The sequence below is a fragment of the Astatotilapia calliptera genome, chromosome 16 (assembly GCF_900246225.1).
Source record: "Astatotilapia calliptera chromosome 16, fAstCal1.2, whole genome shotgun sequence".
Taxonomy (NCBI): Eukaryota; Metazoa; Chordata; class Actinopteri; order Cichliformes; family Cichlidae; genus Astatotilapia; species Astatotilapia calliptera.
Window position 1 is genome coordinate 7175497 of NC_039317.1, and position 17016 is coordinate 7192512.

At 39.0% G+C, this 17016-nt stretch overlaps 2 protein-coding genes across 8 annotated transcripts in view; one reads left to right on the forward strand and one right to left on the reverse strand.

Moving 5' to 3' along the window:
* On the forward strand, window positions 1-14419 carry pla1a (phospholipase A1 member A). Of its 3 annotated transcripts, none has more exons than XM_026144617.1 (11): window positions 1-704; window positions 1890-2106; window positions 4179-4356; window positions 4579-4687; window positions 5987-6088; window positions 8825-8917; window positions 9160-9342; window positions 9870-9959; window positions 10267-10372; window positions 11402-11557; window positions 11891-13097. In XM_026144617.1, exons 1-11 carry the CDS (start codon window positions 638-640, stop codon window positions 11946-11948), a joined length of 1359 nt encoding a protein of 452 aa, XP_026000402.1. In that variant the 5' UTR covers window positions 1-637; the 3' UTR covers window positions 11949-13097. The 3 variants fall into 3 exon arrangements, with proteins under 3 accessions (XP_026000402.1, XP_026000400.1, XP_026000401.1); XM_026144615.1 differs by lacking the exon at window positions 11891-13097 and adding an exon at window positions 13967-14419 and having other exon boundaries at window positions 4-704; XM_026144616.1 differs by lacking the exon at window positions 11891-13097 and adding an exon at window positions 13967-14419 and having other exon boundaries at window positions 6-704; window positions 9178-9342.
* popdc2 (popeye domain cAMP effector 2) overlaps window positions 14136-17016 on the reverse strand; it is a 15465-nt gene continuing 12584 nt past the window's right edge. For 4 of the 5 annotated variants that reach the window (XM_026144630.1, XM_026144628.1, XM_026144629.1 and 1 more), the window contains one exon: window positions 16687-16750. Coding sequence is in view for 1 of the 5 variants with exons in the window: in XM_026144631.1 (XP_026000416.1) it covers window positions 16674-16750 (77 nt within the window). In the remaining 4 variants the exon portion in view is untranslated. Of the gene's footprint in view, window positions 16751-17016 lie in introns of all 5 variants that reach the window. The other variant, XM_026144631.1, reaches the window with a different exon arrangement.

Here is a 17016-nt window from a genome sequence, read left to right on the forward strand (position 1 = left end):
AGAGACTGAATAGTGTGTGATGGACTCACATGAATTGCTTGATTATGTAAAAAAAAGAATTAAGACTCAAAAATCAGTTGATTACTGATTTCCAGATTTCTCCGGTCACTGTCTTATGCCTCTCTCTCAAACGCACACAAACGCACACACAAACTAGTGGGCAGCCAGGCCAGAGTCCAGCCTTTTAAACAAACAGCCATTGAATACAAATGAGGTCATGGATTCACCACCAGGCAAAGACTTTCAACCACTTTTTCAGAGCAAACCCAGACTGGGAAAGGAATAAAAAAGAAAACTCGCCCCCTAATTGAATTCGGTGAACAAAAAGAAAATGACACCGAGAGGTTTGATGTGGATACGTTCAGTTTAAAAGTGGAATGTTACAGTGAACCCGGGTCTTTATATTCTGGACTAATTTGGCCTGTTTTATATGGATTCCAGCATTGCTTCACCCCTGATGTTTGCCAGATAAACTCTGAGTTTCTCTTTCAGTGTTACAGCACTGCACAGAGCTGGGATTTAGTCAAGCCTAAAGCTGATCACCAATCTGGGAGCTAAAGAGAGCAGCTGAGCACCATTAAGAACTAACAAACTCCTGGCAGCTACTTTCAACCTTCACTTCACTGACACCACAGAAATGCTTTGGGAGTGCAAAACCTTCCTCTTCTGTGTTTTGTCGGTCTACATCACATCACTGGTGGTGGGTAAGTATTGTGCCAATGAAGGAGATTTGCTCTGCTGCATCATTTTTCCATACAGTTATTCTAAATATGTATGCAAAGAGGGTTGAAAGACGGAACAGGGACTGTGTTATGTGAGTTTTTGTCGCAAGTCAGTGATTACGTAACACATAGCACCATATACAAACGAGGAACTTGTCCTCTACAGTAAAGTGGGATTCTTTTTCTGCTATCTGCCTTCCAAGTGTCTTTGTAAGAATCAAAGAAGAAAATGCTAATTTCACATTTTACTGGTAATACTTAATGTATTACCAGTAAAATGTCCTAAAGATGGCTGTCAAAAGTGAAGCTATTGTCCTAGCAGAAAAATGCCTGAAGTGACTAATATAGTACTATGGCTGACATTATTAGATTGTTAATCATCTGATCATTAAATATGCATAGACCTATAAAACTTGTCAAGAAGTCCCGATTAGGCACTGCTTCATAGTTGACTGAGAAATGTTGGTTAAATGTGTGTTGTAAATTACTGATGACGTTAGGGGTCAGATAAACGTAGTAGAGACAAATTTTAAATAATTACTTCCAAATATAGTAAAGCCAAAGTCTTAAAGCTGCACAGGACTGCCACACTAATTGTTATGTGATGTTTGAAGTAAAGGGGAAGACAATTGGTTATCCAGTTTTGAAAAGGTTAGGATGCTGTGCAGCATGTAAATAAAAACACAATCCAGTGATTTGTGAATCATATGAACCCACATTTCACAATAACATCAAAGGTTTAAACTGAGATAAATCTACTAATCAAAAATTGAAATTCCTTTTGAAAAACATGGACTCTTCCTTCCATAAAGAGGAAAGGGACCATCCAACTTGTCATCAGTGTTTAGTTCGAAAACCTGCAAGTCTGATGGTATAGGGGTGCATTAATGTCTGTTGAACTGGCAGCTTACACGTCTGGAAAAGCGCCATTAATCCTTAAATGTGTCTATAGGTTTTAGAGCAGCACATACACTCATCCACGCTGTGCATATTTTAGCAAGCCAATGGTAAAACACATACTGCATCTATTACAACAGCATGGCTTTGTAGTAGAAGAGTAGTAATCACAATGCTGTCAAATACAAAACCCGCAAGTTTTATTTCGTGATACAGTGAGGCTAAAACAACAACTACATAGTATGTATTACGCCCTTCTACTTCTACTAGCTTCAGATGAAAGGCAGCAAGATAATCACTGTGCTGATCTCAACAACATCACATGGCGGGAATACCAGCAGCAAAGAGTCAGACTGAACGTCCAGTATCTGCTGCTGACCAGGAAAAACATGGACTGTCCACAAGCATTCAATGAGACGTCCCTCACCATGGAGAACTCCTACTTCAACCCCTCGCGTCCTACAAAGGTTATCATCCACGGGTACAGGTGAGATCCTTATTTCGTTTCAGAGTACGAGCCTCTGAATCTTTAAATGAAACAAATGTAATAGTTTTGGACCGATCAGTGCTATTGCTATTCTGTGCACCAGTTATGTTAGAGTAACAGCCACAGTCAGTGTTGGGGAGTGACGGAATACATGTACCGCCGTTACGTATTTAAAATACAAAAAAAGAGTAACTGTATTCCGTTACAGTTACCGTTTAAAAAGGTGGTATTTAGAATACAGTTACTTTGTTGAAATAAATGGATTACACGGCGGTACTTCCCTGTTTCATTTTGTCGCGGGTCAGGACTGTTTGGGTTTTGTTTGACAGCTACGTTCTGTTGTTCCAGGTGGCACGGTTACGGTTGCCATGGTTACAGGGTGACGCTCGCTTTCTGTCTGTGTTTCCTGGGTGAGAGAGCGCTTTTTTGTTGTTGTTGTTGTGCTAAACTAATCCGTTGTTCAGTGATGACACGACGAATCCTACTTCCGGGCCTAAAGTAGTCTGCGTTTAATATGGCTTTTGTGTTGTTAACATGTTTAATGTTTTGTATTTTCTTCTATTTAATCTCAAAAAGCTCCTAAAACAGTCAGTGATCACTGTTGACCTCCCTCGGCTTTTATTACCGCTAATCATTTATTTAAGCTCAGTTTTTAAAACCTTAGGATGTAATTACAGCACAGCCCATGCAGCAGTATATGAATGACTAACCTCGTATTGTGGATGGATTATCTCAGTTGTTCTCCTGGCTGAAGTTTGGTCCTTTTACAGCATCCTGCCATGCGATTACATTTGTTCCTGACCACCGAGAACACTCACGTTAACTTTTATCGAGTGGAAAAAAAAGTTAGCTTGTTTATGTTATGCTAACATAGCTGTGTCGCTAGCGGTCACGTAGCACGTCATTATATACCAGCTAGCCAAACTTCAGTAACCCTACAAACGTCACTGCTGTTTAGTTTTCTGTCTTCATTTATGTTGGAAGTGATAACAGAGCTGTACGTTTTCATTTGTTTCCAAAACCCTGCAGTCAGGACATGCTATATTGTATTTAGATAGAAGCTAGCGAGCTAACTCCCTGCTAACTTCTAACTCCGTTAAATGTCATAAATTCCGTTTTTATGGATGCCTGGATGTTAAACTCAATTGTTACACCTGGTAGAGCAGAACACTGATCATTTTATTAAAGATGAAAGATTTTAGACAGTTTTTCAACTCTCAGTAATGCCATAGTGATCGTTTGATATATGGACCTGCAGCGGAGTTTAGGCCCAGACACGGCTAGTGACGTCAGACTGAACAATCGGGCAGAATGCTCTAAAGAATGAAAAAATAAATTAAAAAAAGCTCTAAAGAATGAAAAAAAAAAAAAAAGCTCTAAAGAATGTAGCCTCATGGGCAGTGTAGTCCGTGTTGCAGGGAGAATGGACTGCCATACACGTTATGGGTCTGTAAGCGCGAGAAGGGAGAAAAAGGCGAGTGGAAAAGTAGGAGTTGTCATCGAGCAAAAACGGGAGCTGGAAGCATGTAAATATAATAATAACCACTGCAGCCAAGAAGAGTGCCTGACGAGCCCAGTTGTAAGTAAGCTATTAAGACTCGATGCGCTGTGTTCGTGTTTTCCTCCGAAAACAATAAGTTCTGTTGGAGCAGCCTTTCAACGCCTCTCTCAAGCAAAGTTGACCCAGACAACAAAGTAAAGCTATTTTTCGGCTACGAGCCTGACACGGAACCAACGTATTAGCCAGAGGTCCCTTTACTATGGTTCGGAGCCGCGGACCTTCAGTAACAGTAATAAATCACAGCAATAATACATTCACGTAGTTGTAAAAAGCATGATAATATATTAAGTAATCCAAAGTATTCAGAATACGTTACTCTCATTGAGTAACGTATATAACGGAATACGTTACAGAATACATTTTGGGGCATGTATTCTGTAATCTGTAATGGAATACATTTTAAAAGCTCATCAGCTTAGTGTAGTTTATAAAGAGAATTTAGTAGTTATTAACTAGACTTTTAATATTAATATACTATTAATTGCCTTCTGACCTCAACCCATCCTTGCAGGGCCCGGGGGAGTAAGCCCTCCTGGGTGAAGAGGTTAGGCCAGGCGCTTTTAAGATCTCAAGATGTGAATGTGGTGGTGGTGGACTGGGTCCGCAGTGCGTCCTTTGCCTACAACCTGGTGGTAGAGATCTACAGAGAGGTGGCCATACAGATTTCTGTCCTCATCAATCAGCTGCAGGTGCGAAGCTGTTCAAATGCTCGTTAGCCACAATACGACCCTGAGCAATGTAAAGGCACAATTCATTTTACTCTTTACAGAAGTATTTTCTAGATATTATGTAGTCTATGAAAAAAAATCTGCAAGAGTTTTTTTTTTTTTCATTCTACAAATGACAAAAATATGTTTGTGGTTGCTTATATTGAATACAGAGTCTATTCTTGCGATTGTCTTCTCCAACAGAATCATGGCTGCAGACTCCAATCCTTCCACTTTATCGGGGTCAGTCTCGGGGCACATGTCGCTGGTTTTGTGGGAACTTTGTTCGAAGGGAAAATAGGAAGAATCACAGGTGAGATCAGACACCTTACATACATATTATCTCTTGCAATGTAAAACTGAATTGGAAACACAGCTGCACACTTAAAAAGTCATTGCACATGTGCTCCACCTCAGAATAATACTCCTTGTGGTGGAAATAAAGTTTAGGTTGCTGGTAGCTGGTATTGGGTTTACAGAAATAAGGAGACAACAGGATTGAAGACAGTGAAGGTTTTCACAGCACAGGCTCTCACAGATCTCAGTGAGACCCTGAAAAATTAGCAGGGCTCTTCAAAGAACAACAGTACATTGAAAAGAGACACTGTGAAGTGTTTTGACAAGGCTCAGTCCCTTTCAGCAGAGCACCACCAGCACAATACACCACTGTTCAGTTGATAATATCAGGTCTTTTTGTCTGATGACACAGACTTGTGTGGGGTTAAATCAGAGGCTTCACTGATCCCAACAAGAATAAAATTTGAAAATGACACCAAGCTGATGAATAAAGAAATTCAAAAGCTTTCACTAAATGTCCCCTTAGCTTATTGTTGATTGAATGGGTGGTCCACAGGATGGGTGGGTTGGTTAGTTGGTTGGTTGGCAGGCACAATGGTTGTTTGACTTGCTTGTTGGTTTGATGGTCAGTTAATCAGGACGGTTGTTTGGATTTTGTTATTGTTTTTTGTGACTGGTAGAGTTCATCAACTTTAAAGCTAAACTCACTGTTTACTGAACATTATATTGAATATTTACTTTCTCTCGCTTCCTCTCTCCTACTGTTCCCATTTTTTTTTTACTCTTCAGTCCTGCCAAACCTCTGCCTTACAAACGGTCACTGAATATGTAGAGAATAAACTACAACCATAAAATCCAAACTAAAAACCTCATATAAAAAGACTAGTCATGTTCCCAGGACATGGGGACACTGTTTATTTAGTATACACATCCAGAAATGCATACACTATTATATATTGTACATATATTTATTAGTTTCAGGTTGGCCATTCTTGTATTTTGCTCGTTTGTGTTGTTGTGTTTGCACATCTCTGTTGCTTGTGGGGCTCGCACACAAGAATTTCACTCGCATGTGCTGTGCCAGTGTGCCTGCACATGTGATGTGACAATAAAAAGTGATTTGATTTGATTTGATTTGATTTGTTTGACATTTTAAACACAAAGCAGGACAATGCACTAATGTGTACTACACTGACCATAGTTGAAGTTCTTTCATTATGAGACTACTGGAGAAAAATGACTCTTTTTGTTGTTTCTAGTAATATAAAATTTCATGGCATGTGCTTAATCTAAAAGATATTAAACTTTCAAACAGGCCTGGACCCTGCTGGACCCATGTTTAAAGGAGCGGACACCTATAGCCGGTTGGACCCTTCTGACGCTCAGTTTGTGGATGCCATCCACACAGACTCTGACTGTGAGAAAACGTTAACTTAACCTGCAAGTTTATTTCCATCACTAACATGGCTTAGACCACTTACTGTTGTTGTAACTACATGAAACCCCTTAGAAAGCATCATTGACAGATCAGCCAGGCTGATGACTTCTGGTTTTTTTTCTCATTACTGGAAGTTATGAACAAAGAGCAACTGTGGAACTGTAACATTACGCTTTACTAAGGCACACAAAGATATGAATGTGCTTTTGTTTGAGTTTGAGGTGTGATAAAACACATTGGTTGTGCATATTATTCAAAATGCCTGATGTCATCAAAGCTTTGAAAGACTCTAATGTTCTCAAGAACAATCAAATCTTCTCTTTCAAATAACACTAGCGTCCCAGTGCCACTGGCAGTCATCACACTGCCGCCGCCGCATTTTACAGATGATGTGGGTTTTCATCTTTCCAAAGAATATTTTTCCAGAAATGTGCTGGCTTTTTTAAGATTTTGTTTTTTAGCAAAGTCCAATCTAGCACTTTTGTTCTTGAGGCTTATGTGTGGCCTGCACCTTGCAGTGAATCCTCTGTATTTACTTTCGTGCAGTCTTCTCTTTGGATATCGATATTTCAACCTGCTGGAGAGTGTTGTTCACTTGGTTGGCTGTTGTTGAGGGGTTTCTCTTCACCATGGAAATGATTCTGCGATCATCTACCACTGTTGTCTTCTGTGGACGTCCAGGTCTTTGTGCATTGCTGAGGTCACCAGTGCTTTCTTTGTGTTGCTGTTCACACCAAAATCTTCCAAATGCAAGCACCACACATCAAATCAACTCCAGGCCTTTTATCATTTTATCTGCTTAACTGATAATGACATAACGAAGGAACTGCCTAAACCTGCCCATGAAATAGCCTTTGACTCCATCCATCCATCCATTCGCTTCCGCTTCTTCTTTTCAGGGTCGCGGGGGGCGCTGGAGCCTATCCCAGCTGTCATAGGGCAAGAGGCGGGGTACACTCTGGACAGGTGGCCAGTCTGTCGCAGGGCCAACACACAGGGACAGACAACCATTCGCGCTCACATTCACTCGCACATTCACACCTAATGGCATTTGTGTTTTTTCAAACCAAGCTTGATTTTTTTATTTATCTTTTTTTTAGCTCTAAAAAAATCAATCAGACCAATCAGAACACTGCATTTGCCAACTAGTGTGTTGTAACTCAAAGTGCACACTGGTACTGAATATCCAAATACTAAAATAATACTATTTTACTTAAGACACGCAGCTAGACACTGCTCCAGGTCTGCCAGCTCTGAGATTATTTCTCTGCCTCCTCAGATGTGGTCCCAGTTCTGCCAGCAGGAGTTCAAACTGGCCAACATGAAACATATACAAGAACTATCCAACCCTGCTGCTGCTTTGGGAACTGGATTCTGGATGAACCCAGAATGTCTCATCATGGCTTGATATTGACTTTTTTGTCACAATAGATTTTTTTAGGGTGGATTTTCTGCAAAAACAAACCCCATTCAGTGTGTGTGTGTGTGTGTGTGTGTGTGTGTGTGTGTGTGTGTGTGTGTGTGTGTGTGTGTGTGTGTGTGTGTGTGTGCATTACGCAACAAAATCTGAATTTCACATTGCTTTTTCACAATAGATTGTTGTGTAATGGTCTTAACACACAGATGCATGCATAAACATGCTTATTTATCCCCAGCATTGTTCCAACTACTTACTGCCAGACCCTCCTGTCTCTGGACAGCTAGACAAAAAGTGATTTCTGGTATTTGCCAAAAAATGATTGTAGGTTTTTAATTAGTTGTAAATTACTTGTTGGCCTATTTTCTGTGAAACATATGTCAAACATATCTCTTATGAGTGATCTCAGTTAACAGCCATTTTAAGCCAGAAAGAACATTTTGTCACCAGGTAGAAGCTACAGTCAGTTTTTGGTAAACCAACTTTAACACTCATAAATAAAATTATGTAAAATTCTCATTGATATTAAAAATGTGATTTTCAAGAGAGATCGGGCCAAGAGGGCAGCAGAAACTGCAACAAATATAACAGTTATAAAGATATTTTAAGTTGCCAAAAAAAGACTGGACTGATTATAAGGTAGAACACAGTATGTACAATAACGCAGTCATAAAGATAATTGTAAAACAGATCATTTCTTTACTTTATATATAACCCCTTTTGTAAATTCTGTTGACTGCAGACTATTTATGAATATAAGCAAAGATATTCGGTGTTAAACACGTGTGTATACATACACACACACACACACACACACACAGAGTTACTACAAATCACTTTTTGGCACAACACCAGCTAACAGCCGAGTTTAGCTAAGTATACTAGCTAAGCTCGGTTTGAGTTTCCTAAAAATCACACTTTACCTCTGATAAACAGTTTGATTACATTCTCGCATCCTGAGACTTTGTTCGCTCATGTGTCCATGTCCAAAAGTGTTACATTCACTTCAAAGAAAGTTTCACTAGTAACAGCTAACAGAGACTAACAGTAGCTAACAGTAACTAACAGCAGCAAAACCAGCAACGCTTCCACATATCTTTACCAACTCACCTCACTCACCACTCTATTTTTTCTGTCTAATAAAATGTCCTAAAAGACTGTATTATTAGTTCATTGGAAGTCTTTTGTATTTATTAACACTTGTATTACAGCTGATAAAATCACATTGTGTTTATACCTGAAATTTTGTTTGCAGTGCAATGTAGCAACAAATTGCTGACAGTTTTCTTCTGTATCAGATTTTGGCATCTCCATCCCTGTTGGCCATGTGGACTTCTTTCTGAATGGAGGGAAGGACCAGATTGGATGTGCACGCTCCAGGTTTGACTCAAGTAAGTTCAAGACCCACTAAAACAAAAACAAAAAGAGAGGGGGGAACTAGAAGGAAAGGATCTCTTTTTTTGTTGTTTTCACATTGGTGTCTTTCGCCCTTGTTTTTTTGTTATAAATGAAATTCCAGTTACAGATGAGTAGATTTTGAGCAGAACCAGTTTTTCGTCTGGACATTTTTTCCCATTACTTTAATGAGAGTCTCTGGACATCTGTCTCCCTTAGAAGTTCAATATTTTGTCAGTTTTCTTGTATTTTTTAGTGTACAGTTATGTGATATGTGACCACATGAGGGCGCTGGACGTCTACATGAGCGCGCTGAATGGCTCGTGCCCGTTAATGGGGATCCCGTGCTCCAACTATGAGGACTTCCTGAAGGGACGCTGTATGGACTGCGACATCTTCAGAGGGAAATGTCCAGTAATAGGTAATAACACGTGGGTGACCACCTGCAGCACACGGACTGCTGCTGCTCCCTTTTATCTGCTGTTAGTTTCTAACTATCCTGTGTCTTACTGTGAAAAGCTGTGAGTGCATATTTTGGGAGTGTCATTTGTCTCTACAATAAAAACGTTTCTCAGCTCGAGATTAATATGACACTGAGTTATAAGTTATATTAATAGTCCTGCAGCCTATAGTGCTGCCTCATTATTTTTACAAGACTTGCTGCTGTCAGTGGTTCTTCCATTCTATTGCAAAACACTTGTTCCAACAATACAGTCTATTAACTATAAAGTAAATCTTAAGTATTTATAAAGTTGTTATGACATTTCACTTAAAGTAAACTGGATAGGTTCTTTTTTGCTTCCACCTCCAGTGGAGCCGACACTGTCACGTCGGCTTTTGACAGCTTCTTATTGTTTCAGCTTAATATACTTCTACATACTCATACAGACATAGTTAATGCACGTGAAATTACTTTTGACTCATTCCTTTTAATTATGTGTGTTCCAGGTTTATCAGAAAACAGTGGGATATCTATATCTCCCATTCCCAAAGAGCAGACGCTATTCCTCCTCACGACTTCTTCACAGCCATATTGTGGTGAGTGTTGCAGTGTATTTGTGAGACGGCGGAATTTTTCATTTTTTCTTAAAAAGAAATGTTATCTTCTTGAATCTCCTGTTAAGAAAAATTTAAAACTCTTGAGTAGTTTGAATGACGTTCATTAGACTTAACCTCTCGTCACTACACATAGAAGGCAGCTAAATTATTTTAATCATTTATGCACTCTGACTCTTCCCTACCAACCCACCAATAGCAAGATTTCCTCTACTAAACTAGCACGGTTTAACAATTCCTGTTTTACCGTACTTTAAAATGACATTTTTCCCACTGTTTCCCTGTTCAGCTCACCACATCCTGGTGGAGTTGGAAGTTTCGAAACTGGATAAGAGCGCTGAGATTGAAGTGACCCTGACAGCTGACATCCTGGAAACAAAGCAGATCCTCAGGCTGTAAGTATCACAAATACCATACGCATGTCATATTGCAAAGATCCTACTCTTTAAAGTTAATGAATAGTACAATATGTACAGTTGGATGTACTGTATTCAGTTCCATACCTAAAAAGAACAAATTAAAAAATTAGGAATGACCAAAACTCATCGCTAGCAGAAAAATCTGACTTTAAAAATGTCTGCATTCAGGATCTGAATCCCTGAACGTGCACTTTATTTGGTAAAGTATATCAACAGTTTCGGCGTTCCCAAAAAAGCATCTGTTCTTGATGTTGCGGATCCCACATGAGGTGACTGCATCATGTAGGTTTTGTACCTGTGCATCCTTGATCTCCACTTCTGTTACATCCCAAAGTGTCCTTCTGAATTCAGAGCAGGTTATGGTCTCATGAGCACGTCACTTTCATGAGACCCGTTTGAGAAAGCAGCTTTTTGCTTTGTGATGTTTAGCATTATCCTGCTGGAAGCTGCCATTAGAAGATGATAAGTTGGGGCTATATAATGATGCACATGTAGGCTGATGCTTATTTGGTATCAAGAGGCTCAAAGTGCCTAAATAGTTGATTGAAGACATACAGTAAAGGAAGGTGAGCTGAGATTTCAGTAACTGTTGAATAAGACCACATGATAAAGATAGTTGTCCCTGTGTTTACAGAGACTAAAAGACAGTGATGAATATTGGTAGTATTTTCATACCAGTTTGCAGGTAAATTAAATTCAATAGGAATGTATAACAAGTCATTCTTTGTAAGCAATTTTTGTGTATTGTTTTTTTTTGTGTTCACTTTTTATTTTATCAGATGTATTGTATGGGTAGAATAGTTCAGATGGGAAAAGTTTTGGGAAAACGTGTTTTCAGAGCACAAGTTTAGTGAGTTTAGTCATTTTTTTTATTAAATCTGAAGAATGGCACCACCTTTGTTTTAGCTGTGACTTCCCAGTATGATAAATGTTGATTGTGTGAAAGCGCCTGTCTCATCTTGTGTGGTTTATTATTTTCACATGCACTATATGTGTGTATTACAGTCAGACAGATACAACAGTGTACAGGACGGTGATGGCTCACTCTACCCCCCAGTGTGAAATCAACTCCATCAGGCTGACAAACACAGGAGCTCGCTTCTACAGACAGGCAGAGATCCACGTCAAGTCTGTCTGTGTGACTGAGTTTCCCTCTCTCAGGTAGGACGCAGACACAACATGCACATAAATACAGTTCAGTTCAGCCGCCGGTCCTATTCTCATTGAAACAAATACTGGACTGCTTTTTTTAATATGTTCTGTAGCACATAAAAAGTCAAACACAACATTTACCAATGAATTTTAACAAGGCACGATTTACAGGCAAACACCTGTATGCTCAGCATATGCTACAATTGCTTATTCCATCCATCCTTTCCATTTTCTTAACTGCTTATTAGGGTCATCGGGGGGCTGGAGTTTATCCCTGCTGTCTTTGGATGATAAATTTGCCAAAATATGTAAACACACAGCTTCAGTTTGTTGTTATTGCAGTTTCCTGTTACAGTACTTTGGACAAACAGAAGCAAACGTTGCTGCAATGAGTCAATGAAGGTATAGTTTTCAGCAATACATGTTGTTGTTTTGTCACCCAAAGCCTTACAGCAAATTGCTCTACAGAAATGCCAGCGATGGTGTTCTCTCTTTAGGTAATTAAGAAACAGGGTAAACGGACATACTAGAGAATAGTGTCAGGTCTGTCAGCTGTTTAATGTGCCAGTCCTGCAGTCTGCTGAAAGGTTATGTCATGATATGAGAGAGAGTTGAAACCAGACCGTGCCAGTAACACACAGTGTTGTCCAAAATGTAAAATTCATTCATTCTGTCCTTTTTGTCCCACCCTTAGGTTGGCATAAACCTGAAATGACCCTGAAATGAGTAGTTTACAGAGCATTACTGTTCCTCAGAGATCACCAGTGGGCGGCCTTCTCTTTGTGATCAGAAGCTGGAAGTTGAGTTACTTGAGCTTCAGATCAAATCTAACCTTTTGCAGAAAGTGTGAATTTGGCCAGTATCAAAAATGTGCTTAAAGTTGCTTAAATAGTTCTTTATTTCACTTCGGGGAGTGTAGAGAGCTGACCACATGATTCATGATTGCGCCATCTCGTCTCTCACCCCAGTGTTTCCTGTTTATCTCGCCTCTCTTTCTATGAACAAAAAAGGCTAACAGGCCAACATTAATCGTCCTAAAAATCAGTATTTGGACACTGACACCATGTTTGTAATTTTGCCTCTGTACACCACCACAAGGGACTTTAAATCAATCAAGAAATGATTGTAGTGCAGACTTACAGCCATTTTCAGAAGCTGAAAAGTAATTGGACAAACTAATATAATTTTAAATATAAGGACTGTTTTTAATACTCTATGAAAATCCTTTGTGGTCAATGACTGCCTAAAGTGTAGGACTCATGGACATTACCAAAGCCTACAGCTGCCTTCAGATGCTGCTTCTTTGTGAGTGTCTTTGCATTTAGTTTTATCTTCAGTAACTCAAAAGCATGATCTGGTCATGCTACAGAGTCTACAGAACTGTGCAGACTCTTTCAGATGTTTTTCTAATCGGTCTAATCTGGCCTTACTGTTCTTGAGAATAATCAGTGGTTTGCACCTTTTTTGTATTTCCATTCATGAAGGTCGACTTTGACAGTTATTTGCAGGGGTGCACATAAGTGGTCCGCAGGTGTGCATGCGCTGTCAAAATAAAAGCCGCGCACCAGATAAAAAATTGCAACGCGCGTTTGTGTGCATGTAAAAGGCACTGTTTTTGTCCGCTACCGTGGGATTTTCACGGCATATTCTGCACCACATCTCTATGCGTTCATCATTTGTTTGAAACCAGCTCACCTCCTGCAACCACTTTTCTGAGAATACGCGCTTCTTTTGCGGTTCGGACTCCTTCTGACATTTCTTTGGAGGTGGAGGAACACCAAAGTAACTGCTTAAAGGAGTTAATGGGGTTTAAGAGAGGAGGAAATGTCTTATGTACGCAATCGCGCATTGCAACTTCTTATCTGGTGCGCGTCTTTTATTTTGACATCGCATGCACACCTGTGGACCACTTATGTGCACCCCTGGTTATGTGTCTACCTCCCTGAGAGTGTTCTTGACTCAGATGTTTTTCTTTACCTTGATAATAATTTTCCAGTCATCTACTTCTTCTGTCTTCCATGGTCTTTTGCTGGTACTGCTGATTGGGCAGTAAAGTCCTCCTTTATTTGTTTAAGATCATTTCTAAAAAATTTTCTTTCTTCTTCAAATTTTCAAATGCTAGACTGGTGAGCTGTCCAGGGTGCACCTCGCTTCTCTCCCTGTGATAGCTGGGATGCTGGCATAGTCTCCAGGATCTGCTTAATTTGTCATGGAATTATAGGAAACGGGGCTCATTTGGCCATAAAAACTGTTTATCAATTGTCCAGTTACTTTTGAGCCTCAGAAAATGGGCACTGCATATAAAAATGTCAGTGATTCCTAAACAGTTACTGGATTCTTACAATGAATATGCTACATATATTCACTTGGACTAAAGTCTGTTTTGCACAAGTGTGTGTTTTTGTTTTATTCTTTCAGGCGCAAAGATCCTGTGTGTGTGAACAACATCAACATCAAACGGGGAGCTCGGTGGTCCCACGACCTTGTGCAGTTGTGTGACTTCTAAAGAGAATGATCTCCTCGACAACAATTGAAAAGTGCATAGTGTGCAGCAATCTGACCTATGAAGATACTAACACAGAGATGGTTTCACATTTTTATACCTTGTTTAATTTTGAGAAAATATCATTGGAGTTCAACCTCAGGGGGCTGAGCCTTATATTTTCTAACATCATGACTAAAACTGGGGGGGAAAAGGTTATTTACATTATCAGTATTTCTGGTACAATATTATTAATATTATAATTATCTTTCTTTTTTGCCTATACTCACTAAAGCGTTGAAGTGTTAATGAAACCAAACAGTCTAGTTTCACATCCTAAACCCTTGTTTTTTGTTCTTTTAGCATTAAATGCAGCAACAAACTCTTAACCATGTCTTTCTTTTCTCCTGATTTCAGGATTTGTCCTTTTGCACTGAGGTGAATCTGTGTGTACTTTGACTTTTTGGGGGTGGAACATAAATCATTTTGAGCATCATCACAGTGCTACATAGTGCGGTTGGGACAGATATGACAGGAAGCTAACAGTCAGAAAATAAACAACTTAAATCATCTGGAGAAATCTTGGCCCCATGAAAGAATGTTTTCTAAATACTTAGACTTCATTTTAGTCTCATCACTCGTCTTTTGAATTCAATAACACACAAATACCGTGATTCACATTATGCCTGTGTATTAAACACACCAATGTTTAAAAACATTTTTAAAAAATCAGGCTTCTAATATATATCCACCAGAGAGCATGTAAAAGGATGAATTTGGTAATCTGATCACTAATCTAAACATGACACATCAAAACATTGCAGTGAAATGGTAGAAGACAACAGAACCAGTTGGCAGGTAAAATGTTCCAGACAGGTCTGAAAAGATCAAGGATACAAAGCCAAATGCTTTCCAGAGCTTGAAGGAAGATTTGATTGTAATGTACATCTGCCAATGTTAAGCTGTTTCATAACTTAAATCATGTATTGTCAAAGCTATTTAAAATCAGACCCAGAAAATGTGCAGCAACCCTCCTACATTACATCAACATTCATTAAAATAATTATTATTTATTTGTGAAGCAAATTTCCAAAGTGAAATGTAACATTAAATCACGTGAAAATCAAATCTGAATAAAAAACAGTTCCAATCTGAAATGTAAGCAAATTTAGTCACATAATATGAAATGACATCTTAGACATTAAATGTGCTGGTAGGTAACAAAGTGAAGGCTGCCTGTCCTCAGTTCTACAGTGCCAATCAATATGATAGTGTAAATATGATTTTATTTGGGGCCTAATTCATAGATGAGGACATGTTGATAAAATATCAGCAAGATAGCATGTCTGCTGGAGAGATCTTTCTCTGAGTCTTTTAATTTGTTAAACATGTGATTTTATAGTCTATTGTATTTAAAATGTTAAAGGCAGATTTCAGACTCGTGGTAGAGAGGCCATGAAAGATCAGATACACTGCAACTGAAGAAAACACCAGCAAATGGAAAAATGTAGCAAAAGCACAAAAGAACACAATGGAAGCGCTAATTAGCATTAGCAAAACAGAAAAAAATAAAGTGGAAAAACACTGCAAAAGCTTACCAAAACAACAACAAAAAATACCCTCACAAAATACTGTTTTTTGGAAGACATTAAAGTGACAGAATAGCTGCAAAAGTGCCAAGCTAACAGTCAACGGCTAATAGCAAACATGTCGCTACAGTATTACATGAATCATGCAATTAAAACACACATTACCTGGATCATTTTCTCCCTCACAACAGAAATAAGTTTTTGTTTGCTGAAGAGATTTACCACTGAAACATTTTTCAATGGGGTCAGTAACATCGCAAGCAAAATAATACGAGAAGGCCCAAATTGAGATTCACTAGCTTAGCTATAATTGCATTACATGCTAATTAGCATAAAAATATTAATTGTGAAGCATAATTTTGGCTGTTTCACACACACAATTGACCATGTGCACCGTGTACTGTGGCCGTAGGATCACTGCAAAATTCTACAACAAAATAACCGGCGCACACTGAACCTGACTTCTGCTACTATGGCTAGTAGCAAACATGTATCTACAGTACTGTATGAAGCATGCGATTAAAACACATTACCTTCCAACTTTTCTCCCTCACAACACAAATAAATTTTCCGCTTCTTTTAAACGAGTCTCAGTGCAATCCTTCATGTTTAGGTTTCTGTCACTTTCACAAATTATTGTCTCCCAAAAAACACTTATGTTGTGAGATTTTGTTTTTTTCTACTTTAATATCTGTTGAGTTTTATTCACTTCCTTCATGTTTTATTCAACTTCTGTGTTTTGTTTTGGCTTTTTGCAGCATTTTTGTGCTTGCCAGTGTTGTCTTAGGTTGTAGGTCATTTACGCTCTCAGGGTCACTGTATTTTGGGATAGCATGGCCTAAAGGCCTAAAGACTAAATGGTAACAAGGAAAATGTTAACACTCCTAAATAATATGTCAAACTGTTAAAAGATGTCAGTAAGGTTTGTTGTATGACTTAAATTTTAATTCAAATAGTTAAATGTTAAGAATTTATATTCTTCATACTCTGGACTGAAGAACAGGAACAGAGAAAGAGGAGGAGATGGTATAGTAGTGTTTCCAGGAGAGACGTCTCACAGTTTAGGGGTTTCAGTGGGAGCCAGCGGCGCTCTGACCCTCTGGAATCGAGGTGGTAGATTCCCATCACCTCCTGCAAAGCCAACATCAAAGCTTAAATTTAGTTCCATTAAGTTAAGATGGATGCGATCTTGCAGCAAACTCGTGTCCACACCAATTTCCTAATTGCATTACAGATGACGAAAACATGTTGCGCTCCTATAAAGTGAAACAGTAATAAGTAGCAAACTAGAGATACTCTTGTAACAGGATCACACGTGGCATGATGTTCTTGGATACCAACTGGCTGCTGAGAGAAGTTTAAGGGATGTCTGCCAAAAAAGCCTTACTAGTAGACAG

What these genes read in the sequence shown, in the direction of transcription:
- pla1a (XM_026144615.1), top strand. Translation starts at nt 638, where the DNA reads ATGCTTTGGGAGTGCAAAACCTTCCTCTTCTGTGTTTTGTCGGTCTAC. An exon ending in CATCCACACAGACTCTGACT is followed by an intron (nt 6,089 to 8,824) that starts GTGAGAAAACGT and finishes CTTCTGTATCAG; the next exon opens with ATTTTGGCATCTCCATCCCT. An exon ending in ACAAAGCAGATCCTCAGGCT is followed by an intron (nt 10,373 to 11,401) that starts GTAAGTATCACA and finishes TGTGTATTACAG; the next exon opens with TCAGACAGATACAACAGTGT.